Source organism: Annulohypoxylon truncatum (genome assembly GCF_022578515.1).
Source record: "Annulohypoxylon truncatum strain CBS 140777 unplaced genomic scaffold F4807scaffold_14, whole genome shotgun sequence".
NCBI classification, from domain to species: Eukaryota; Fungi; Ascomycota; class Sordariomycetes; order Xylariales; family Hypoxylaceae; genus Annulohypoxylon; species Annulohypoxylon truncatum.
The window spans coordinates 579581-600601 of record NW_025953800.1 but is presented as its reverse complement, the minus strand read 5'-3'; the positions used below and the strand labels follow the sequence as shown (position 1 = coordinate 600601).

General features: G+C 48.5%; 7 protein-coding genes across 7 annotated transcripts; 3 read left to right on the top strand and 4 right to left on the bottom strand.

The window, feature by feature from the left end:
- Nucleotides 1-1011: 1011 nt before the first annotated feature.
- On the bottom strand, nucleotides 1012-4647 carry F4807DRAFT_73473 (uncharacterized protein). Its single transcript, XM_048003413.1, has 2 exons — nucleotides 4133-4647; nucleotides 1012-3961 (listed from the first exon to the last, which is right to left on the bottom strand). The coding sequence occupies exons 1-2, from the start codon at nucleotides 4447-4449 to the stop codon at nucleotides 1267-1269; spliced, it is 3012 nt and encodes a 1003-aa protein (XP_047854744.1). The 5' UTR covers nucleotides 4450-4647; the 3' UTR covers nucleotides 1012-1266.
- A 976-nt stretch (nucleotides 4648-5623) lies between these two features.
- Nucleotides 5624-7503, bottom strand: F4807DRAFT_424317 (Asp-domain-containing protein). The gene is made up of 3 exons (XM_047997865.1): nucleotides 7215-7503; nucleotides 7007-7160; nucleotides 5624-6934 (listed from the first exon to the last, which is right to left on the bottom strand). Exons 1-3 carry the CDS (start codon nucleotides 7311-7313, stop codon nucleotides 5994-5996), a joined length of 1194 nt encoding a protein of 397 aa, XP_047854743.1. The 5' UTR covers nucleotides 7314-7503; the 3' UTR covers nucleotides 5624-5993.
- Nucleotides 7504-9467: 1964 nt separating this feature from the next.
- F4807DRAFT_424311 (serine hydroxymethyltransferase) lies at nucleotides 9468-11825 on the top strand. Its single transcript, XM_047997864.1, has 4 exons — nucleotides 9468-9798; nucleotides 9849-9899; nucleotides 9964-10328; nucleotides 10383-11825. Exons 1-4 carry the CDS (start codon nucleotides 9754-9756, stop codon nucleotides 11371-11373), a joined length of 1452 nt encoding a protein of 483 aa, XP_047854742.1. The 5' UTR covers nucleotides 9468-9753; the 3' UTR covers nucleotides 11374-11825.
- A 165-nt stretch (nucleotides 11826-11990) lies between these two features.
- Nucleotides 11991-13070, top strand: F4807DRAFT_460052 (putative glutathione-S-transferase theta, GST; the record flags this gene model as incomplete). The annotated part of the gene is made up of 3 exons (XM_048001463.1): nucleotides 11991-12053; nucleotides 12184-12445; nucleotides 12553-13070. 3 exons carry the CDS (start codon nucleotides 11991-11993, stop codon nucleotides 13068-13070), a joined length of 843 nt encoding a protein of 280 aa, XP_047854741.1.
- Nucleotides 12905-14090, bottom strand: F4807DRAFT_424307 (uncharacterized protein). The gene has a single exon (XM_047997863.1). The coding sequence runs from the start codon at nucleotides 13974-13976 to the stop codon at nucleotides 13290-13292; it is 687 nt and encodes a 228-aa protein (XP_047854740.1). The 5' UTR covers nucleotides 13977-14090; the 3' UTR covers nucleotides 12905-13289.
- Nucleotides 14091-14709: 619 nt separating this feature from the next.
- On the top strand, nucleotides 14710-16393 carry F4807DRAFT_424305 (ubiquitin 3 binding protein But2 C-terminal domain-containing protein). The gene has a single exon (XM_047997862.1). It carries the CDS (start codon nucleotides 15409-15411, stop codon nucleotides 15982-15984), a length of 576 nt encoding a protein of 191 aa, XP_047854739.1. The 5' UTR covers nucleotides 14710-15408; the 3' UTR covers nucleotides 15985-16393.
- A 1881-nt stretch (nucleotides 16394-18274) lies between these two features.
- Nucleotides 18275-20183, bottom strand: F4807DRAFT_73398 (uncharacterized protein). The gene is made up of 2 exons (XM_048003412.1): nucleotides 19852-20183; nucleotides 18275-19749 (listed from the first exon to the last, which is right to left on the bottom strand). Coding segments are annotated over exons 1-2 (1107 nt in total). The 5' UTR covers nucleotides 19853-20183; the 3' UTR covers nucleotides 18275-18643.
- Between the last annotated feature and the right edge of the window lie 838 nt (nucleotides 20184-21021).

The following is a 21021-nucleotide window of genomic DNA, read 5'->3' as shown; positions in this document are numbered from 1 at the left end:
AGGACATCCCTACAACCAATATCAACGATTTATTCACCAAGTTACCTGGATCACCTAAGTAGACGCATGTAATTAGTGCAACGTCAAATCAAATCACATCAAATCACACGAACCTAAGTCAAATCACGCAACACCAAAAAAAGCACCATAAGCAGTTATTTTGGGGATCATCTGTATTGTATTAGACCACGGCTCACACCCAACCTTACTTACCAAGTAGGTGGGCAAAAAGGTGAGCACTGCTGGTAAGGCACCTCTAACCCGACAACACGCGCACGTAAAACAAGAACAAAGGCAGCGCGAAGTTATATCAACAACCATGGACCGACGCACTGCGTGCAGCATGGCGACATGCAACATGCAATGCGCAGCCGTCGATTGACTAAGCCAACTGCCAATGCCACTACCCCTGATCACCACACTGCCTCCACCCCTAGTAACCTTGTCTTCACCCCCTTATCTCGTCAACGTATCAACAATCCCCCTCAACTTCGACCATCTCTGTCGACTGACCAGTAACTTAGAAGCTTGTATAACGCGCCCGTTTATACACCAATTCCACCCACACTTCCCCTTATGCCACAACTGCCACGCACGCCATACCAGCAGCCGGCCTCGCTCAGCTAAGCTCAGCTCCAACCACATTGTGAATCTCGGTGAATTAAAAAAAAAAAAGGTGACAACGGTAAAGAGGAACATGTGGAACTTTTCTCTTCCCAAGCAGGAAAAAGCCCAGAACGAAGAAAAAATGACTTAGAAGCTTGCGAATCGAAGGAAAAAAAGAAGTAGCAGTAGTAGCCATCTACAATTCCTGTTCCGTCCCTTTGCCGTTGGGGAATAATCCTCCGTAATGATGTCCACTGCACTAAACTCCGATTCTCCGGTATCGTTGAACGCCCCTCTAAGTTAGAATGACGAACGTGTAAACAGAAATACGTGCTCGAGTCTTTTATATCGACAAACCCCTGCGCCCACCCTTTCCGTTTAGGGGGAAATCCAGTATGTTACCATTGGCTTCATAGTAACTTTCCCTGGCCGCCAGAAGCCTTACCGTCAGAATTTCTGATTTGCATTCTGCATTGCTTCGGCATACATTCGGCGAGCATCCTGTTCCGCATCCCACATTAGCAAGGCTGGGTCTATCATTACACTGGGTACCTCGTCAACAGTGAATGACTTGGACTCGTTTGACACCTGAGTTGTTTTGACCCTCTTGCGCGGATGTTCTTCATCGGAATGGCTGGATTCAAGTAACATGGAAGGCCTCTAGGCTTCCCTGCTAGGAGCTGATGAACCACCATTAGATGTCGGCACTGACGTGGGGGTTCCGTTGATCGCAGATGGCGCGCCCATAACCCTAGGCGAGTTAAGCTGCGGCTTTGGGCTCTGGCTGGTTGCGGGATAATTAGGCATGCCGGCTCGGGCAGCTGCGAGCCTCGCCGGATCCCCCCCTAGGCCGATGCCACCGAGACCAACCGGCGCACCGACTTGTCCTTGCCCTTGACCAGACATCGAGTTCCTGATACCCTCATTCGTCCTCTGCGCGCTCTTAGTTGCGTCGAACCGAGCTTTAGCTTGATCCATCGCCTGCTGGACTTGATGCGGCTGGAGAGATGTATGGAACGAGGAGGTGCCGGGGGTTTGCGAGTTCTGACTCTGCTGATTGTGCTGGTTAATTTGGTTGTTTGGCATGGCAGGCGAACCGGCATTCGGGTAGAAGCGCCGTGACGGGTCATTGTTAATGTTTGGTTGACCGCCATAGGATGCTTGTCTCACAGGGGTGCCAGTCGGATTGTATCCTGGATGGTGGGAGAGGGGTTGATGGTGAGTTTGCGGCGTTTGGTGGGAGACGTGCGGAGATGCCGTCCTCTGCGGAATGGGTGCAGTGCCGTTTGTGTATTGGCTGTATTGCTGGTGCGACGGGGTGCCCTGGAGTTGATGAGGTTGTTGCACCTGGAAGGGTTGAGAATGATGGTAATTAGGCGCCGGTTGGGTGGCTGGTGTGTAGGGCGGGAAACGTGCTTGGGGCGTTTGATTACCCATGTTAGGGTAGCCCGGCATTGGTTGGTACGGAGGCCGGACTTGTGTGGGGGTGTTTGCGTATGAACCGGGCTGCGAATATGGAGCAGGCGGTTTGTTGAATTGTGTGGAATAACCTGTACCGGGATACTGGTTCGGAGGTCGATAACCCGTGTTGGACGGTGGTCGCGGAGGATAAGCCGCTGGGGGCATCGTCTGTGGGGGACCTCGCATCGTAGGTTGAGTAGCCCGTACCGGAGTCTGCGCACCATAATACTGCGCATTAGGCATTGGCGCACGATTGGCATGGTACTGTTGACCATACTGCATGTTACTCGATGAACTTGACGCCCGATGCGTGACCGGCCGAGGGGTCGCCGTGGCAGCTTGCGCGGCTCTAGCGCGAGCAGCTGCCTCATCTTCTTCCATCAACCCTTGGTACTCATCAGTTCGCACTTCAATCTTGGTTGATATGTTTAGCTCGTCCAACTTGTCGGAGTTGAGACGCGCGACTGCGTAGGGTGGCAGCGATTGAATAACAAGAGCCAACTGCGCTTTGAGAGCCTGGTATGTGGCTAGCTCTTCCTCTCCGGGCTGCACCGGCGTTCCGTTCGTAAGCATATCGCTATGGGCCGGATCCGCCGCGTATCGGCTCTGGCTAGACGCGGACGGCAGGGTCAAGTTGCGATTCTTCTGATAAGACACTAGCGTCTGGATCATGTCGGATACCTCCTGAAGGATGTCATCCACGTCCATCTCCTCTTGGGGTTTCTTCGGACAACAGACTTGCTCTAGACTGGGATCTACCATAGTCTCATCCCAATTGTCTAGTACTTCCTTGATCAGCGTCTCATCTACCTCTTCAACGGGGACAGTATCAGTCTTGTCTGTTTCCTCGGCAGCATCTCCTAATAACTCGGTCTCGACTAGGCGATCGAAGCTACGTTGTCCCACCTTCTGCCACCACATGGTTTGGCTAATCATGCCCGACGATATCATGGCGGCAGAGTCGTCCTTGGAGGGAGCAAAACTACTGAATGCGCCGCGGAAAAGCGATTCCATCTCGGACATCTCAAGGTCGGATGAAGACGGTTTATTTCCGGCAAGGCTTAGAGCCCGCTCGCGCTGTTTAGTCATGATTTGTGACGGGGGTGCCGCGTTGCTGTAGTCCAGCCAGCGCCCGGTGGTAATATTCTGGCTGAAGTATGACCCAGCTCGGTACTTAGACTTCTCGGTCAACTCAGGATGGTGCCATCCGACTTGCACGCCCTTAATAGTGCTCTTCGGTGCCTTAGGCGGCTGTAGCGACGGTAAGTTGCGCGGAGCCGGGAAGAGCTCTCCGAGAGTCTTGGCCTTCTTATCCTTTTCGATAGGTGAAGAGAAGGAATACGGTATCGCCCTGCCCGTCTTGATACCGTTAGGCAATCCGCTTTCTCTCAGAGGCCGAAGAGGTATATCAGTCTCCGTGCCGTCGCGAGTAGGGATAGAATGCTGCAGGCTCGAGTACAACGGCTTTCCTCTCATTTGCTCGCCATTCACCACCAATATCATGTTTCCACTAGCGTTGGATTGTAGATCACTAATCGAGTTGAGTTCCTCCAAAACGCCGGAAGCACGAGTATTGTCTGGATATGCTATTTCTCTCTTGAATAGCCCATAAGCCTGTCGCTTAAAATCGATGATCTTAGCAATAGCTTCATCGTTCGCCTTACTATCCTTTCCGGGCTCAACCTGTCGCAATTCTTGCAGGTTGTCGGTGATGGACGCCTTGATGTCGACGATGATACTATCAACGTCGCCATACTGCTCCCGGGCCACTTTGTCGGCGATGGAAGGTGACGGGTTCCCATCGTCAGGCTTCTTCCGTTTCGCTTGAGGCTCATTGGATGAATCTTCGGGGTCGGGAAGGGGGCGTTTGAGAACAGAAGGCATGGGGTCGATGCTATAAAATCGCCAATAGTAAGTAACCGAAGATAGCAATGGATTGTATTATACGGTGAATTAAAAGAAGTAAAGGAACGGAAATATACGAAGGATGCGAAAGGAACGAGAAGGGGTGCGCATAAAGTCGACGTAAAATAGAAAGTGAGTACGGATGGAGAGATTGATTTACCTTTGAAGGACCTCATAATAGTTACGTATCGTGGGTTGATCGACCTTAGTCGCGCTGGAGGGAGAAGGAACGGTGTCGGTTGGAAGAGGACTTATGCGGCTGAGGTTGAGGCCATTCGGGGGTTTCTCGCTGGCGTCGGTTGATTCGCGTTTGCGCTTGATGGAGGTACCGGACATGTTTTGCGCGGTATCGATGTCGGCGTCGATCATGGTGTTAGCGTTAGGAGAATTAGAGGTGGCATTGGAATTGGCGTTGCTGTTGGCGTGTTGCACGGGCGTAGAAACGCCATTTGGAAATGCTATGGCTGGCGAGGCCATTTTTTCCCGTTAGTCCAGGCAACTTTTTATTTTTTATTGTCGTTGCTGTCCTGGTTGTGGTTGACAGTTTGACAGTGGACGGTAATGGAATGCTAAGCAAAATGGTGGCTCCGTCGCGCTGCACGGTTAGTCGGTCGCGATTGAAAAAAAGGGAATTTGGGACTTGAGATTTTGTCGTTGCTTGTTTGGTGCGACCGCGACACTCTGACCCTCTTTCCTTCTGAAGAGCCTCCTAGGCAAAACTCAGTGCTGCCGTGCTGCCACCTTCCACTGTGTCCAGTGCTCCAGGCTGCGCTTGACTAGGGAGGCTAGGGAGGTACCAGTTCGGACATGGAACTAAACCGCAATAAAAAACCTTCAATGTTGCAAGGGCGACGGGTAAGAAAGTGGACGAGATTCACCCATCCAAATTCCAATAATGAACGAATCGTGTTAAAAGCGGTAAGAAAATTGGAAACGAGGTAATTAATCTACCCAGGTCTACTACGGGTTGACCATGAGAAGATCTTAAACCGTCCGTGAACAATTTTGTTGTCGGGATGCACGCGATATCTTCACTGATAACTTTGGTTTCGAAAACTTCATTCATTGCAGAAGTCTTGTACCCAGTATTATGAGAGGGAGGACGGAGAAGTGCAACGAAATGAATCTGTCTGTCCTTCGACTCACCTGCAAATGATGGGAGACGCTAAGCTCGCTACTAAGCTTCTTACGGACTAGCGGTACGCGCACGTTCCATCATTTGTTCTCAGCACGTGATCTCAATCAAGCCATTCTTCGCCAACATCGTTTATGTAATACTGGGGTACCTATGTAATTAAGTGCAAGTTGCCTTGTCGCCAACGAATTGCGACGAAACAACACCCATGATGAGCTTACATCGATGTGAATGTTTGTATACTACAGTAACAGTGTACAATGATATAGCACTATATATACATATTGTATTTTAAGTCTATATAGTTGATAGCTACATGTCTTAACTTCCACTCGGATCGGAATGTTATTGATCTCCTCGACCAGAGCAGTAATTGAATGGACAGTCGGCAATCTTAAGGGATCTAAAAATCTCCAGCATGTACATTGAGCTACATTACTAGTAATTATCTTTACGAGTAACAATTTCACTGTGGCATTGGCAAGAAATACATCTCTACGGTACGAAGTATTGAGTTGTAACAAGATAAATAGTACGAAATTAACTAGACAATTTCACTTCAGAGTATGACAACTTAAGTAATCCGTAGATCGATAGAGATTCCTTGAGAAATACGTATGTTGTATCAAGCTAAACGAATACGTGATGTTGGGTAATTTACAACGGAGACTCAAGTCTCATCATGCTTCGCGACTAACACGTTTCGAGGGGAATACCCTAAAGGAAAAAAACACCGCAGATGAGGGTTCAATTGGAAATGCAATCAAACGCGTTGTCGCCCTCATATTATGATCGAACCCGTACAATACCCATGTTGCGTCGCAATCTCATCACAAGCATACAAGATAGTTCACAGATCTTCTCCCAAGGTCCCGTCAGCCTTCACCTATTTAGCCTTAGCCAGGCCGACGGTGCCCTTACCGAGGTCGTAGATGGAGTACCATCTTCGGAGGAATGCATCGCCGAGAATGGCAAGAGGACCAACAGGGGCGGGGAAGTCCATGCCCATGAAGGTCGAGATACAGCTGCCCTGAACCTCGAGGATGTAGTCGTAAGGTCCGATGGCAAAGTCGTATCCGGCAAGCTTGAAGCTGATATCAGGAAGCGAGTCACGGACAGAGCAGTCGACGGTGTACTGGCCGTTGAAGCTCTTCTTGGCACCGATCTCCTTGTTCAGGAGCTCGGCAAGGTCGCTGGGGAGAGCGATCAAAGAAGTACCAGTGTCGAGGATGACACCAGTGTTCTCGAGCTCGGCAGTCTCGTCACCGAAAGAGATAGAGTCGAAGTCCACCTCCCAGTAGGCCTTGCGGCGCAGAGGGATTTCGGTGATCTTGCCGGTGTAGTGGTCCTTGTCGACACCACCAAAAACGACCTCCGAGTCGTCGCCTCCATTATCGCCACTTAGGTAGAAAGCGAAGACGGGATCATCGATCAATTTCTGGTTAACCATCTGGTAGAATGGAGGGACGATGCCCTTGACGGAAAGGCGATCGAACCCCATTCCAAGAATACCATCGAACCGACCGAAGGCAAAAGCCAGACCAGGCTCGCTGGTAGCCTCAGCAAAATCTTGGTTCTTGACAGTGAGGTCACCGATAGTTAGGGTGTCCTGAGACACGAAACCACTCAAGCTACCAGATCCATAGCGAATCTCGAACTCAGTGCCGTTCTTCTTATATGTTGACGAGGACGAGGAGTCATATTTGGAGTGGAGATAGCAAGCAATACTGCCGCAAGATGATGAAGGAACCCAGAGGTTGGAGCTTCCCGTGTCGAGGATGACCTTGAAGTCTTGGGCCGGCGTACCGATGCTGATCTCAGAGAAGTCTATAGTTAAGCCATTAGCAAATGAACTTCTCAAGCTTTCATTATTAGCTTCGGGTTTTCGGGTTTACATACACTGAGCGTTCATGAAGTTGGAGATGGGAACGGGGTGATCTGTGTCGGTATGGATAGAAGTGTCTTGGAACACCGCCTGTGAATGAGTCTCGGGTCGGGGTCCCATGTACTTCTGGCCGAGGCCTCGCATTTGAGTCTCGATCGGGATGCTTTCCTGTAATAAACCATCAATATCGAGTCGCATGATAAGTCAAAAGCTAGCACCAACCAGTTGTTCCGAAAGAGGAATCTTCTTAAGCTTCATCTTGTGGACTCCGGCCTGGGCGGAGCCAAGCAGCACAGCTGCGGTTAGCAGAGCTCCCTTCATGATGGACGACTCCGAACAGTGACAAATTAATTAAAATGAAAGAACTCTTGATAACAATGTATAGAGTGGGAAATGATGTCCCGATGACTTTCAATTCTCTGATCCTCGGGATGGGGGGAAGAGAGATGAATGATGGCAGATGATGGATGAAGTGATAGATGTAAGTAGGAGATAATAGGAAGAAGAGATGGACCGATGATGATGTTGAGGGACTGGGAGATAAGACCGAGCTCCCTTTGATCAATCAGCGCCTAGAGTTGCTAGGGGCAGGTGCGAGATGGCGCATGCAGGCTCTTGCGGGAGTAGTAAAGTGGGTACTCTCGGTCTCGTGCGCGAGATACACAGCAAGATGTACAGTACATCAGTATTGCATTCAGGGTGAGTTGTTTCCTACTGCTGCTGCCTATGACAACTTTAGCTTGCCCTAAAAGGCCTTAGCGTTTCCAGTGACGCAGGTGTATATGTTTATGTGGGTCTTTATTGTTCCGGGCAACCAGATTCTAGAGGCAACAACCGCTGATGACACAAGCAGGTACACACTCAACGCCACCAATGCGGGTAAGTTTTACCCAATAGAGTTTCATGTCGTCTGATTAATCCGATTCGGGGCACTTCACAGGGTGTTCAGGTACCTGGAATTTGGAGCAAATATTGTACTGTACATTGAAGTATATTAATGAGCTTCCTGCATTTATGCGTTGTTACAGAAACATAACTGGGAATAACTATCATCTATCACAACCGTCACGAATCTTGAACTGTCAGTCGCATGTGACCAAATACAGGTGTATTATTCCAATTTGTCGATGAGGTTCATGCGTCCTAGTAATATACGAAAGAACTCTAAGACCACCTTGTTCTATCTCAAAGCTTCTGAATTATCCATTCACATGACACATAATCCCAGGTATTTGATTTCAATCCTTCTCAAGGGCGTGAATTCAATTCCAAGTTTCGGTAGCTCCGGTAATAAAGCTCTAAGGTTGTATTACTAATGAATATTTTTATAAGCGAGAGTTTTGCTGCACATGTACTGCATTAATGGTTGCAGAGCATGGTGCATAAAAGATTCGAGAGATTCGCCTCTCAGGAGAAGCCAAGCCAGAAAATAAGACTCTTTGAGTTATTAGAACCTCCCAAATACATTTGATAGTCGGTGTCCCAATCCAAGAATGCTCGAAATATCACTGTCCGATGGATTCGGAGAATATTGGTCCGTATACGGTTAGCCTGTAGATAGAACATACCATTCCAAGCCTCACGGCGGTGACAAGGAAAGGAGCAGGTTGGGTTTGCGTAGACCGCCTTGCGTGTAGGTTAGTAGTATTCTGAATAGACTTTGATCGTCCGGAGAACTACCAAAGAAATTACCCCTGAGCTTAAGCGTTAAATGTTTCCTGCCTAGTACCTACATTAAATACTCGGGACCTGCGATTAGTCAGGAACTGAGGCTCTGGGTTAGTCTAAAGACCAATCCAACAATTCCTAACTAACTAAATAGTCGTAGCATATAACTAGGAATGACACAGCCAATCAGAATATGCTGTAGCGATAGGCATATACTCTTTGTAGAAGTTCTCATGCCATTTTAGCCAATGAGATGCAAACGCTTCAGGGCATCGTCGAGAAATGAGTCCAGCAAATCGCTAGTTAGACTCATGGCTTGACCTCATCCAAAAGAAAATAAGAACGTTCCAAATAGAAAGCCTTAATAATAATCTTAGAAAGCATGATCCCACTCATTTTCAACTAAGAATTGACGCGGATTGAGATATATACCCACCTAGGTATATGTGAACCACCTATGGTTGTTAGATATTATCCTAAAGTCAATGATCTATAGCTTTCTAAACACATTCTTGCAATTAACTTTTCAACTATGTTTCATGATCGTCAATCTCAACTCGAGACACACTTGAGCTCTAATTCTTGAAGCTGAGAGTCGGAATGAGAACATATGTCTATCTTATACTGCCAGAGCTTCAATGTTTGCGGCGATTTGATAATGGCAAGTTTGCCCGCAGCGAACTTCCATGTTGCACGTTCTTGTACACTCGGAACCTTGATGGAAGGTTTGATTCGCCGACTTCGGTATGGGTCTACCAATGGAAATACAGAACCCCAAAGCTACTCCGTTAGTTACTCCGGATCCTAGCATAAGCACAACCAGCAAGGACTAGGAAGGAACCAACAGCTCGTCATCACCCCGCCGTTAGCATCTGGGCCCTTTCTTACTTAATACGAACCCCACCAATCAACTAGAGTCGAAGAAAAATTATTATTCTCTCCTTCCACTCTACCCTTCTCCATCCTCCGCCTTTTCTCTTTTTCAATAAAAAAGCTAAAAAGACCTGAAGTCCGCTGGTGAAATTGTAGAGAGATTCTTCTTCACAATCTTTCCCACCTTGTAATTTGAGCAATACTCTTTCATCCTCACACAATGGCCGCCAACGGTACCTACGCTCTTTCTCAAGAGCACAAGGACGTCAGTAATACCTAATACCCTCGTGAAGCATCTCGCTGACACACCAACAGTTGCTCGAGAGATCTCTCGTCGAGTCTGACCCAGAGGTTGCGGAGATCATGGTAAGTGTCTCGCCCGAAGCCAATTGATTCGAATTGATCCAACGTCTAACTACCTTGATTATAGAAAAAGGAAATCCAGCGACAGCGAGAGTCCATCATTCTGATCGCGTCTGAAAATGTCACTTCGCGTGCCGTCTTCGATGCCCTAGGCTCTCCCATGTCCAACAAGTACTCCGAAGGTTACCCCGGCGCTCGATACTACGGTGGAAACCAACACATCGACGAGGTCGAGCTTCTTTGCCAGAAGCGTGCTCTCCAGACCTTCCACCTCGACCCGGAACAGTGGGGTGTCAACGTTCAGTGCCTCAGTGGTAGCCCGGCAAACTTGCAGGTCTACCAGGCCATAATGGCCCCTGGAGGTCGATTGATGGGCTTGGACCTCCCCCATGGTGGCCATCTGAGTCACGGATATCAGACTCCTTCCAGAAAGTAAGTTTGTTTCGGATAATTCGGAGATTTCGTTACTGACTCGGTCACTTGCAGGATCTCGGCTGTCTCAACTTACTTTGAGACTATGCCTTACCGAGTAGACCTCACCACTGGTATCATTGACTACGATAGGCTCGAGGAGAATGCCCAATTGTTCCGTCCTAAGGTCCTTGTCGCCGGTACCTCCGCTTACTGCCGCGAGATCGACTATGCCCGCATGAGGAAGATTGCCGACTCCGTTGGCGCTTACCTTGTCGTTGACATGGCTCACATCTCTGGTCTGATCGCCGCCGAGGTCATCAAGTCTCCCTTCCCCCACGCCGACATCGTCACTACCACTACTCACAAGTCTCTCCGTGGCCCTCGCGGCGCCATGATCTTCTTCCGAAAGGGTGTCCGCAGCACCGATGCCAAGACTGGCAAGCAGACCTTCTACGACCTCGAGTCGGCCATCAACTTCTCTGTCTTCCCTGGCCACCAGGGCGGTCCCCACAACCACACTATCACTGCTCTCACCGTTGCTCTAAAGCAGGCTCAGTCTCCCGAATTCAAGGCGTATCAGCAGAAGGTTGTGTCCAACGCCAAGACTTTGGAGAATAAGTTCAAGGCTCTCGGTTACAAGCTCGTCTCCGACGGAACTGACTCGCACATGGTTCTTCTTGACTTGAGACCCCAGTCGGTGGATGGTGCACGTATTGAGGCTGTGCTTGAGCAGATCAACATTGCTTGCAACAAGAACGCTACCCCTGGCGACAAATCCGCGCTTACTCCTTTTGGTATTCGTATCGGTACTCCTGCCATGACCTCTCGTGGCTTCGGTGAGCAGGACTTCGAGCGTGTTGCTGGTTACATCGATGAGAGCATCAGGATTGCCAAGGAGCTCCAGGCTAGCCTCCCCAAGGAGGCCAACAAGCTCAAGGACTTCAGGGCTAGACTTGCTGCCGGTGATGTTGCCAGAATTAACGAGCTCAAGAAGGAAATTTCTTCGTGGTCTCAGACCTTCCCTCTTCCCGTCGAGGGCTGGAGAGTGGATGCTGGCATTTAAATTGCCACGTGTATGATTGAATGACGAGGACGAAGAAGAGGGCGAGGAGGTGTATTGTTCAACATATAGACATGAAGGCGAAAGAGGGGCAACTCAACTTATCTCTGGTTTGTGGACATACGGCGGGCTTCATTCTGGAAAATGGGATGACAAAAGTGGACAATTGCATGCATTCATCAGGCGTTGCAAATATCATGAGCTCTGGAGTTTGGTATAGCTCTCAGGGTCTGGGTCATCCGCGGCACTGCTTCAACGCGGTAGATTATAGGGAATTGATATCCATTACAATGATTTAGTGTAATTAAGGAATTAGAGAGCACCAATGAGGACTCTTAATGAAATCCGGGCTACATATTGCGGTTCTCCATTGAACGTTTGATGGACAGAGACTGGAGGTGACGAAAATGATACGCTATCCCTAATTACTCAACACGTCATCCGTAAACGGTACACGAGGGGATTCGTTCCCCCTAATTACAAATCAACAAGCATTTGAAGCTGGTGCCACCTTCATAAGTAGGACGTCTAAGTCGACTTATACTGTTCGGAGCAAAGTCAGCTGTCTTTTCTTTTAATTTAATTCTCGTGGTAATTTTGAACCCAGATTAACCTTCAAGATGGCTCCTCCCGATGCTGATTTACATCCCGTCGCAACGGGTCTCGCCAAGAAAACGGTCGACGTACGTCCCAAATCCTATTCCCCCCTTACCCCCGCCAAGCTTTTTCAACCCAGTGATGGGATGTAGAAAAGAATATACCTGTCTACATTAGTATGTGTTTAAGCATATAACACTCACTTTTTCCATGCAGGATCACTCGGCAGAGCAGCCCCTTAAGCTGTTCGCGGGCTGGTTCTGCCCGTTCGTGCAGCGGGTGTGGATCACACTCGAGGAAAAGGGCATCCCGTACCAATACATCGAAATCAACCCCTACCACAAGGGGCCGGAGCTCCTGCGCGCTAACCCGCGCGGCTTGGTGCCGACTCTGGAGGTCGCGCCGGGCAAGGCGCTGTACGAAAGTACCGTGCTGTGCGAGTACCTCGAGGACCATTATCCGGAATATGGGCCGCGAAGTGAGTTCTTGCTTATCTCTTACCCTTCTCTCTTTTCTTCAGGTTTACGAACGAATGAAGGAATGACTGGGTAGTGGATGTGTGATATAGCGCTGACTCGCACATAGTCTTACCTCCGGCAGGCAAGGACGATTACACGCGAGCGAAGGCGCGCATCTGGACCGACTTCGTCACGTCCCGCGTCATCCCGGCCTTCCACCGGCTCCTGCAATTCCAGACCTCCTCGGCGCACGCCGACGGCGGCGCGGCTCGCCTCGACGCCCTGCGCCGCGAGTTCAGAAACCACCTGCTGGAGTTCTCGCGCGAGGCCGACCCCGAGGGCCCCCTGTTCTTCGGCCCGGACTTAAGCCTCGCGGATATCGCGCTGATCCCGTGGGCGGATAGGCTGTGGGTTTTTGAGGAGTTTAAGGGCGGTTTGGGGGTACCGGACCCCGGGAAGGGGGGCGAGGATGAGGAGGCGTGGGGGCGGTGGAGGAGGTGGGTGGGTGCGGCGACGGGGAGGGAAAGTGTGAGGAGGACGACGAGTGAGAGGGAGTATTTGGTGCCGATTTATAGGCGTTATGCTGACGATACGGCGATGTCGGAGTTGGCGAAGGCTACGAGGGATGGGAGGGGTGTTCCGTGAGGTTTGGTTTGGGAGGTTAAAGGGGGGTGGTGCTTGGGCTTCCTCACGATATGCCTACGTCACGAGATCGCTTGATGCAGAGAATCAACTTAAAGATATTTTCAGTCGCAAAGGACTTTGTTTTGGTTTTCTATAAAAAATATTCATTCTATCTTGTTCATGGGATTGTCTAGTTTTTTTTCCACCTAAAAAATTAGATGATCACAGATCGCCAACTGTCTAGGAATTTATAATCTTGTTCCAAGTTCGGTTGGGGTAGAGATTAGCGAGAAGCCCAATGTATGCATCGTGGATGGACACAGAGTCGTCGCTCAGAATCCTTACGAGTCCGATACGCTCTAACTCGGGGTACAGCTCAGGCATCTGACTTGAGAAGTCAGCGATGTTTTTCCCGATCGCATCATCGCAGCGCTTCTCATAGCGGGCTAGCGCAACCTCATAAGGACAATCAACCACGATGGCGAGATCAAGTATGTCCTTGCCGAAGACCTTCCTGGAGGCCTTAAGGTCGTCCACTATTCGTGGGAAACCGTCTAAGAGGATAGCCCTGTAATTACCTTCCTTGGCGACCCTCTCCATCTTCTTCTGCAGAAACGGGAGAAGGATGGCTAAGGGGGTCGGAAGGCCATGTTGGTGGCAGTAAGCAAGTACGACTTCTACCGTCTGGTCCATAAACCCACGTTTTTTGACATAATCACAGAGATCGGCGGGGATGATGCCCCCCTCCATGATGTAGTCATAGATATACCGCTTTACGGTCTTCGTGCCGCTGAAAGGGGAATTGCTCAACGACGTGAGCAACTCTGGGACGAATAAGTGGTATAGGTTAAACTGCTTGGAAAGCCTGGAGCCTAGCGCGCTCTTTCCGCTCGCCAGAATTCCGTACAAACTAATAACAGGAAGCATTGTGGTTTTGCTGATGATAGTATGTGAGGGGATTGGTGTGCATGGCGATATTCACTCCGGAGGAGTAGACCATTAAATACTACATACCTACCTATAATTGAAGACATACACAAGTCTTTTTCTAGCCGGCATGACTGTAGCATGGCAACCTCATAACAAAGCTAGTGTTACAATATTATTATTTTAGAATCATTACCTTGTTGTAGTCCTCTACGAAAGAAATGTGACTGAAGAAAAGTCCTTGTCCCATATCTTAACTGTTCTATGGTGGAATCACACACAATGTGACAATGAGAAACAATGGACGAAGACAAAAAAAGCCTGACGATAGATCTCTTCAAGGACCAGCCCAGATCCTGGAAACCGGCTCCTGGCTACTGCACCCGCACTGTTAGATATTCTTTGCTATCCTTCTCAAGGTCCTAAACGATGTGTGTCCAATTGTGAAGTGTCGCTGGGACGAGAGTCGGCCACTCAATTGTGGCCTTTAAGCTTCACACTGTTGCTTGGCGGATTGACTACTTGGGTGACTGACTGGCGGTAGTTGCGGTGACGTGAGATGCGAAATACCCATGACATAGAGCTCAAAGGCACACCAGCAATCTTGTACCAGGTTTCTTGTGTGGGTGAAACAAAGCAACTTGAAACTTGGATATAGAGGCTTTGTTCCTTGTTCCCAACTAAAATAGAAACGAATCTGCAATGCTAATCTTAACTATAATGTCTATCCCTGTGAGGTAGCACATATCCTTTAAGCTTATCTCTAGGTAGATTCTATTTACGAGGTGGCACAGGAGCGGCCACTCAATGTAAGTAAGATACAGGAGCTCATCATTCGCATTTCCCGCTGACACAGCAGTGGGGTTATGCGCGTGGGACCACGAGAACGTTGTTCGGGTAACTGCGTTGACTTGAAGATATTATGTTTCTTCCCCGGAAACCGACGTCAATCTATAGGCTGCGAGGGTATTCCTTGTTTCCGCTGCATGGTCATGTAGGCTGGGTGCAGCTATATGTATACAGTTACCGAAACCAGATCGGTCTGCAGTGAAGATATTAATTACCAAATATCTCCCTTTGCCTCCGCCATCAGACGATCGGGTACTATACCAGATGACTGCATTTTGTTGGTACTATATATATGTTGCTTTTTCGCGAATTATTAATGTCGTGACACTTCGCAAAAGAAAATCACAAGTCGGGTTTGTGATAGAGGCGCTCGAAGGGCTTTGAGTGGAATGATTTTTGGTGTTGGTCAGTATATTACAAGCCAACGTAAATTCTACACCTAACTTGATGAGGTGCAAATCTAGTATAAGACCATGAGATTCTTGTAGAGACGTGGAAGAAAACCCATCTCGTCTCACCTCTCGAACAGCCTATTTGATTCCAAACTCAGATTTATCCTTTTCATCTTTCTCAACACCTCACAATGCGCTTCCTACTCTGCCTCGCTGTGACTTTGGGGACAGTCAGCGCTGCGCCCTTCGAGCTGATCTCCAAGCGCGAACTTGGAGACCACGAATGGACCCTTAACAAGAGAGACGGGTGCCCGGCCTACCTTCAGCCAGGCCAGTTCGAGTTCCCACATTACATCACGCAGGTATCTGCGAAACAGCCGAACCGAGCCTTTGGCCCCCAGTACAGAGGCCGTATCACGCCGAATGACATCTCTTCTCTTTACAGCTTCGATATTCCAAAAGACCGTGCCAATGCCAACTGTACTCTTGAGTTCATATTCCCTCGCCAGGACCAGCTGAACCACTCTTACTATAAGTATTCGGGACCTGGAACATTTATCTTCAAGGGATACTTGGCCGGTAGCTGTCCCGGACCGCACACGACCTTCAACAATCAGCCGCGGGCTGGTCAATTCCCCCCTTTCCCGCCTATCCACATGGAACCGGGTTTCGCGTACACCATCGACATCGGCCCTTGCACCTTTTCGGCCGGAAACTGCGTATCTGGAAGTAAGTTGGATCCGCCCTTTTCAACAGGAGAAGGTTAGGAAATACTAACATGAGTGCAGTGCTTTCATCGGCTGACACCAGCCTCGAGTACTTCCAGGACCAGGAAAACTGTCCGATTGGAATCTACAATACGTATAGCTATGGGCTACCTTGCCCCACGGATTACTGTGGATAAGGTTGGAGATTTATACACGGGGAATGCACTGAATCTGCCTTTTCAATTTAAGGGTTGAATCTGGCCTGTGTATATAGCAACCCCTTATTGAACTCGGGGTTTAACCTGGCAATTATGGAAATTCAGTCGGTACCTACGCCGAGTTCCTGCGTGATACAAGTTCGTTAAGCGCCTGTTCTTCTACGGGTCTCTCATATTATGCCAATTCGGGCCAATTCTTAGCTAATGAGAGTACAGTAATATTGCCGCCGATGTCATTGTGTAACCTTTCCTAGAGAAATTTCGTTAAGGTGATCTGTGATAGGGCTGCCAGGCTTGCTTGCCGGCATTCCTTGGCTTGATCGCCCCCAAATGGCTCACTGTGTTCTCGAATATGACTGGCTGGTGGTATGTACCTAGTTCAAAGCTCCTCAATCGATTGCATTGAGATTTCGGTGTGTCTGCACGTTAAATCTTTTTCTGTAACCAACACCATACTGATCGAGCGTGAGTGGGTGAAGCTAAGGGAAGCAAGGGAGGCATACAACCGCACTCAAATGCGTGTAATCCTCATAGTGTTTGGCCATAAGTTCTGGTTCACACCTAGTTATGGCGTTAAAAACTTTTTCTCGACATTTTCTTTCCCCGTTTCCTTGATCTACGATGTGCATCGCTCAAATCTGCAATCATAGGCGACCTGTTTCGTTGAATGTACCTACCTACTAACAATTCCTGACTCACCGATCCGACAATATCACGAGGCTCCTGGTGTATCCATCTGAGTTACCGCCCTTTTTTGGCAGCGAAGACAATGCCCTGAATCAATTCTGGAGACCAGGATGTGGATGCATTCGTACAGCCAGCTGAGGATTGAGATAAATATGAAGGCTTGCCTGTATCTATCGGTATTAATTCTTAATGGTGCGCATTTCACAGTTATAAGCTGTCAAGCAGAAGAATAGCATTGAATAAGCTGCTTACAATTCCAATAGCTGGGTTCGCTGTCGCAGGCTCTTGTACCACCTCGACTATTTCCCTCGCGACGCAAGCCGCTGCCGCCACCGGTGTTCCAGCCAGCAACAATGTCGGAAATCAGATTAGTCTCGAGATCACAGGCTGTGGTAATCTAACTGGTTTCCCTAGCTTGACTACTGTGGCCCGTGTCAATCTGTACAAGAATAATTTCACGGAACTCAACCTGACCAACCTCCACATCACGGACCAGATTCGCATTGCCGGCAACCCGAATCTTGAGACGCTCATACTTCCGGACCCGAAGCCAGGTCAGACCTTATCTCTTCCGCCGACGGGTACGGATGCGCCGCAGTGGACGGTAGTTGAGATCGTGGATAATCCCTTACTAGACACCGACAAGATCCAGTATCAGGGTGGTACCAACTTTTGGGATTGGGGGTTGCGCAACCTGTCACGGTTTACTTTCTCTGGCGGGAATTTCCATTCTGACTTCTTGTGAGTAGATATCTCCTGTCCAATATCTCCTATCCAATGGTGTAGCTCATGTAGCCCGAATTATACATACCCTTTACCCCTATTAACCCCTAAAACCCCCCTTATCTTATCGCGTAAAACCTGCTAATCCCAAGTGTAGCTACCCCCTATCATCAGATGACCCAGAATCGGGCCACGTATACGTAACTGAGAGTTTCTTTCTGAGCTCGACGGACTCGACGTATGATTGCGCATACTTGAATTCGCTGAGATACCACGGTTCTTTCAAGGGCAATTACACGTGTCAGGGTAGGACGGTTGTTCCAAGCCTGGCAGATAGGACGACAAGCTCTCATATCAATCTCTTGAGTGGATTGGCGGCAGCTTTTCTCTTTTTAGGCTTGCTGTAGTGGTGTGGAGGAGAGATCAGAGATAGCAGGAATCTCAAAGATCATTCGCAATTATCAATGTGCAGTGACTCTGAGAGGAAAGTGCAATGAAGTTGAGGTTCGGTATGACAATTAAAGTGCGACAGAACCACTAAAGCCAATCGATTGATTATTCTGAAAGGGTAGCCCTTCGCTAGGTATTGAGCCAATATGATTTAGCGTCGCTGGAAGTTGGAAGTTGAAGTCGGAACTGATAGTTATCTAGGTACACACGTAGCAGGCGCAGAGAGAGAATGCATGGTACCTACCTAGAATTAGATAAATAGAAGAGCTCCTTCACAGCTTCTTACACATGAACCCTAGACACGCTCAACCTCATCATTGATAATAACAATTCTTTAATTCAGATTGCATGAGCAGTTAGTTGATATTTCCCTTAGTGTGCCCTCACCTAAAGGAGCTCTACAAACAAGAAACGCTGGGTTCATACTACCGGGGTAGTCAATACATAGGCCACTTTCCCTCTCTCATTTCTTTTCTTAAGGAGCTGTTCCCGTATGTATGTCGCACCTCGTGCGCGAATAATTTCAAACTCCTCACGTAATAACACCATCGCTTCCTCGTATGCTGGGTCGGCCTCGTGGTAGTCACGAAGATCTTGTAAGAGATAGGTCTACCAACCCGGGGATTATCGGAGATAACCCTCTAAGTCCCCTTGGTATCAAGCCACCCACTCTTCACAGCACCACTAGGCTTATCTCGGTTCTCTGTATATCTCCATCCTTCACACATTGCCCGCCATTTCCAATGAAAGGGTGAACGACAACTCCCAAGGTTATGATATGTTGTAAATGTGATCATCAACCCATGAGCAGGACTAATCCACTCTACAGAAGTATCCCAGTCGGTCAGGCAATTTTTGCACCACCCTGTGATGTGAAGGCCCGAGATATCTACCGATCTTGAGCCGGTAGAGTGTACGTTGATGACATCCGAAAATACTTCCCAAATCATTGTGTGCATACAGACCTTGAGGTAACTGTGCAGGAGGTAACTTTGCAGGGCTCCGTTATCTGCTCCTGAATGCACCCAGCTGCGTGTGGCGGATAGGAAGAGCTCATCTCCCACCATTTTAGCTGCCCATGATTCTTTGTGGCATATCTGGGGCGCTATCTGCAGGTCCGCGAGGGAAAAAAATGTCAAGAGATCATTTTTAAAGGAGAACTGATAGTGCAAGGATGCATCGTCTGGGTGTCGGGTAGATGAGAACAGAGCATCTGGTTGCTGGTAGGATAAATGCGCTGGGGGTATCCCGTGCTGCGGGCCAAGAATTTGGTAGTTCGTCACGAGCCTTGCTCTGAAATAAGGCAGTGTAAAGGTCGAGCCAGGGAAATGTATCGAATGTAGAATAGAATGGTATAAAAATAAGTCTCTCTCCACACTATGCAGGTGTGTAGTGGGATTAATATGATTTGATCCCGTACCGTCTTTGTAAAATCTGACAAGTGCTTTGCAAAAATGACAATAGCACACCCAGGGTATGTCTTTTTCTAGGCGGCAAGAGAGTTCCTCCATGGTGGATGGCTTCAGCTGCTTCTTGCTCTTAACCCCCAAAAGGAAGAACAGATCCTTGCAGGTTAGGGCGAGGCAAATCTTGTCTCCGTCGGGGAGGTGATCTGAGACGGCTAGGACCATCTCGGCCGGTAATTCCAGTAGAGGGAACATGTTCTTGGGGGGTTCACCTCTCGAGGCTGCCTTCGAATGTGGCAGCATTAAAATATTCGAATCCGCCATGTCATAGGATAATGACACTTTCCCCGAGTAAATAAAGAGGAAAGAAGAGTAGGTAGAAAGCATCTGGCCCGAGAAATGAAAAGAACTCATAGATAATTATATCAAATTCTAGTACTAACTTTTGAATGATCCCCTCGGAAATAGGTTTAACTTTTGATATCATTGCACTTTAACTCCCCTAGAGTCAATTCCAAGGGGCTCGAGGTTTGTTAAAAGTTTCACGTCTTTTTACGTACTTTGAAGGCGTTGGTTATTGGAAACCTTGGTTGTGGTGGTTTGGCCATTCCGAGATATCAATTCAACAATGCCAGAAGTTAGGTCAACTTTATGAATCCTTGGATACCTAGGTATGCGTATCAACTTGACCAAAGGTAGGTATCAGTTAAAGTAGACCTTCCATACCGACGTGATTGAAAAAAGGGGCTTGCCTATTGAAAGTATGTCTCTTGGGCGACGTTAAACTTTTAGTAAGCAGCCATATACGCCGCGACGCTCTAGGTGCGGCAGGGCGCGGCAATCCTTTCAAATAAGTTATGGGCTAAATAACAAAGTCCTGGACATTATGATCAATGATGGAAACAACCATACGATGGTATCGGCCGAAACTCTTACGTCTGCTCATCGGTCAAAAAAGGGGTAATTTGCAACACCGCGCTACGTGAGGCGTTATTCTGTAATGGCTGAGCTCTCTAGATTGGAGCGGTTACCCACTAAATTTAGCAGAGAGATCGCTATTGTAGATCTTGGAAGTCTTAGCTTGAGGTCAATACAGCAATGAGTAATTGCTGACCAAATCGCGCACTTGGCAAGGGTCCTGGTCCCTAGGTAGATAGATATGCGAAGACTCCTTAGCTTGATGTGCTCTTCCGGCCGTGCCGAACACGGTACGGACATTTCTGATTGACCCACATCGGTGGTAGGTTAACTAGGTAGCATACGGAAGAGCAAACGGAGCTACTGTAGGTCCGGATATCTATCCATGTTGTGCTAAGAGATGCTGAGCTTCTTTCCCTTCCTATACCTTCCTAATCTGCTCTTATACCTGCCGTGATTGGTTACCGTTCCAGCTTCGGTATCATTAGCGTTATGCTAAGTAGCCTGTAAAAAGGAGACATCTAGAACTGCTGCAATCGCACTAGGCAAGGATATGGCCGGCAATCGTAGTCCATTCCTAACACCAAAGAGGATATTTATGAGCGTTCGACGCGACCTGGGCAGAAAGCCAAGGAAACATCTTCGTCCCGTTCTTGATTGTGTCCGCTTGGCCTCTCCGTAGCGATATCACGTCA

Excerpts from the sequence above, each read along its gene's own strand:
- F4807DRAFT_424311 (XM_047997864.1), top strand. The coding sequence starts at position 9,754 with ATGGCCGCCAACGGTACCTACGCTCTTTCTCAAGAGCACAAGGAC. Across the intron at positions 9,799-9,848 it reads TTTCTCAAGAGCACAAGGAC|TTGCTCGAGAGATCTCTCGT; the intron begins GTCAGTAATACC and ends ACACACCAACAG. Across the intron at positions 9,900-9,963 it reads CAGAGGTTGCGGAGATCATG|AAAAAGGAAATCCAGCGACA; the intron begins GTAAGTGTCTCG and ends CCTTGATTATAG.
- F4807DRAFT_424305 (XM_047997862.1), top strand. The coding sequence starts at position 15,409 with ATGCGCTTCCTACTCTGCCTCGCTGTGACTTTGGGGACAGTCAGCGCT.
- F4807DRAFT_424317 (XM_047997865.1), bottom strand. The coding sequence starts at position 7,313 with ATGAAGGGAGCTCTGCTAACCGCAGCTGTGCTGCTTGGCTCCGCCCAG. Across the intron at positions 7,161-7,214 it reads TTCCTCTTTCGGAACAACTG|GAAAGCATCCCGATCGAGAC; the intron begins GTTGGTGCTAGC and ends GGTTTATTACAG. Across the intron at positions 6,935-7,006 it reads CAACTTCATGAACGCTCAGT|ACTTCTCTGAGATCAGCATC; the intron begins GTATGTAAACCC and ends GCTTAACTATAG.
- F4807DRAFT_73473 (XM_048003413.1), bottom strand. The coding sequence starts at position 4,449 with ATGGCCTCGCCAGCCATAGCATTTCCAAATGGCGTTTCTACGCCCGTG. Across the intron at positions 3,962-4,132 it reads TATTATGAGGTCCTTCAAAG|CATCGACCCCATGCCTTCTG; the intron begins GTAAATCAATCT and ends GCGATTTTATAG.
- F4807DRAFT_424307 (XM_047997863.1), bottom strand. The coding sequence starts at position 13,976 with ATGCTTCCTGTTATTAGTTTGTACGGAATTCTGGCGAGCGGAAAGAGC.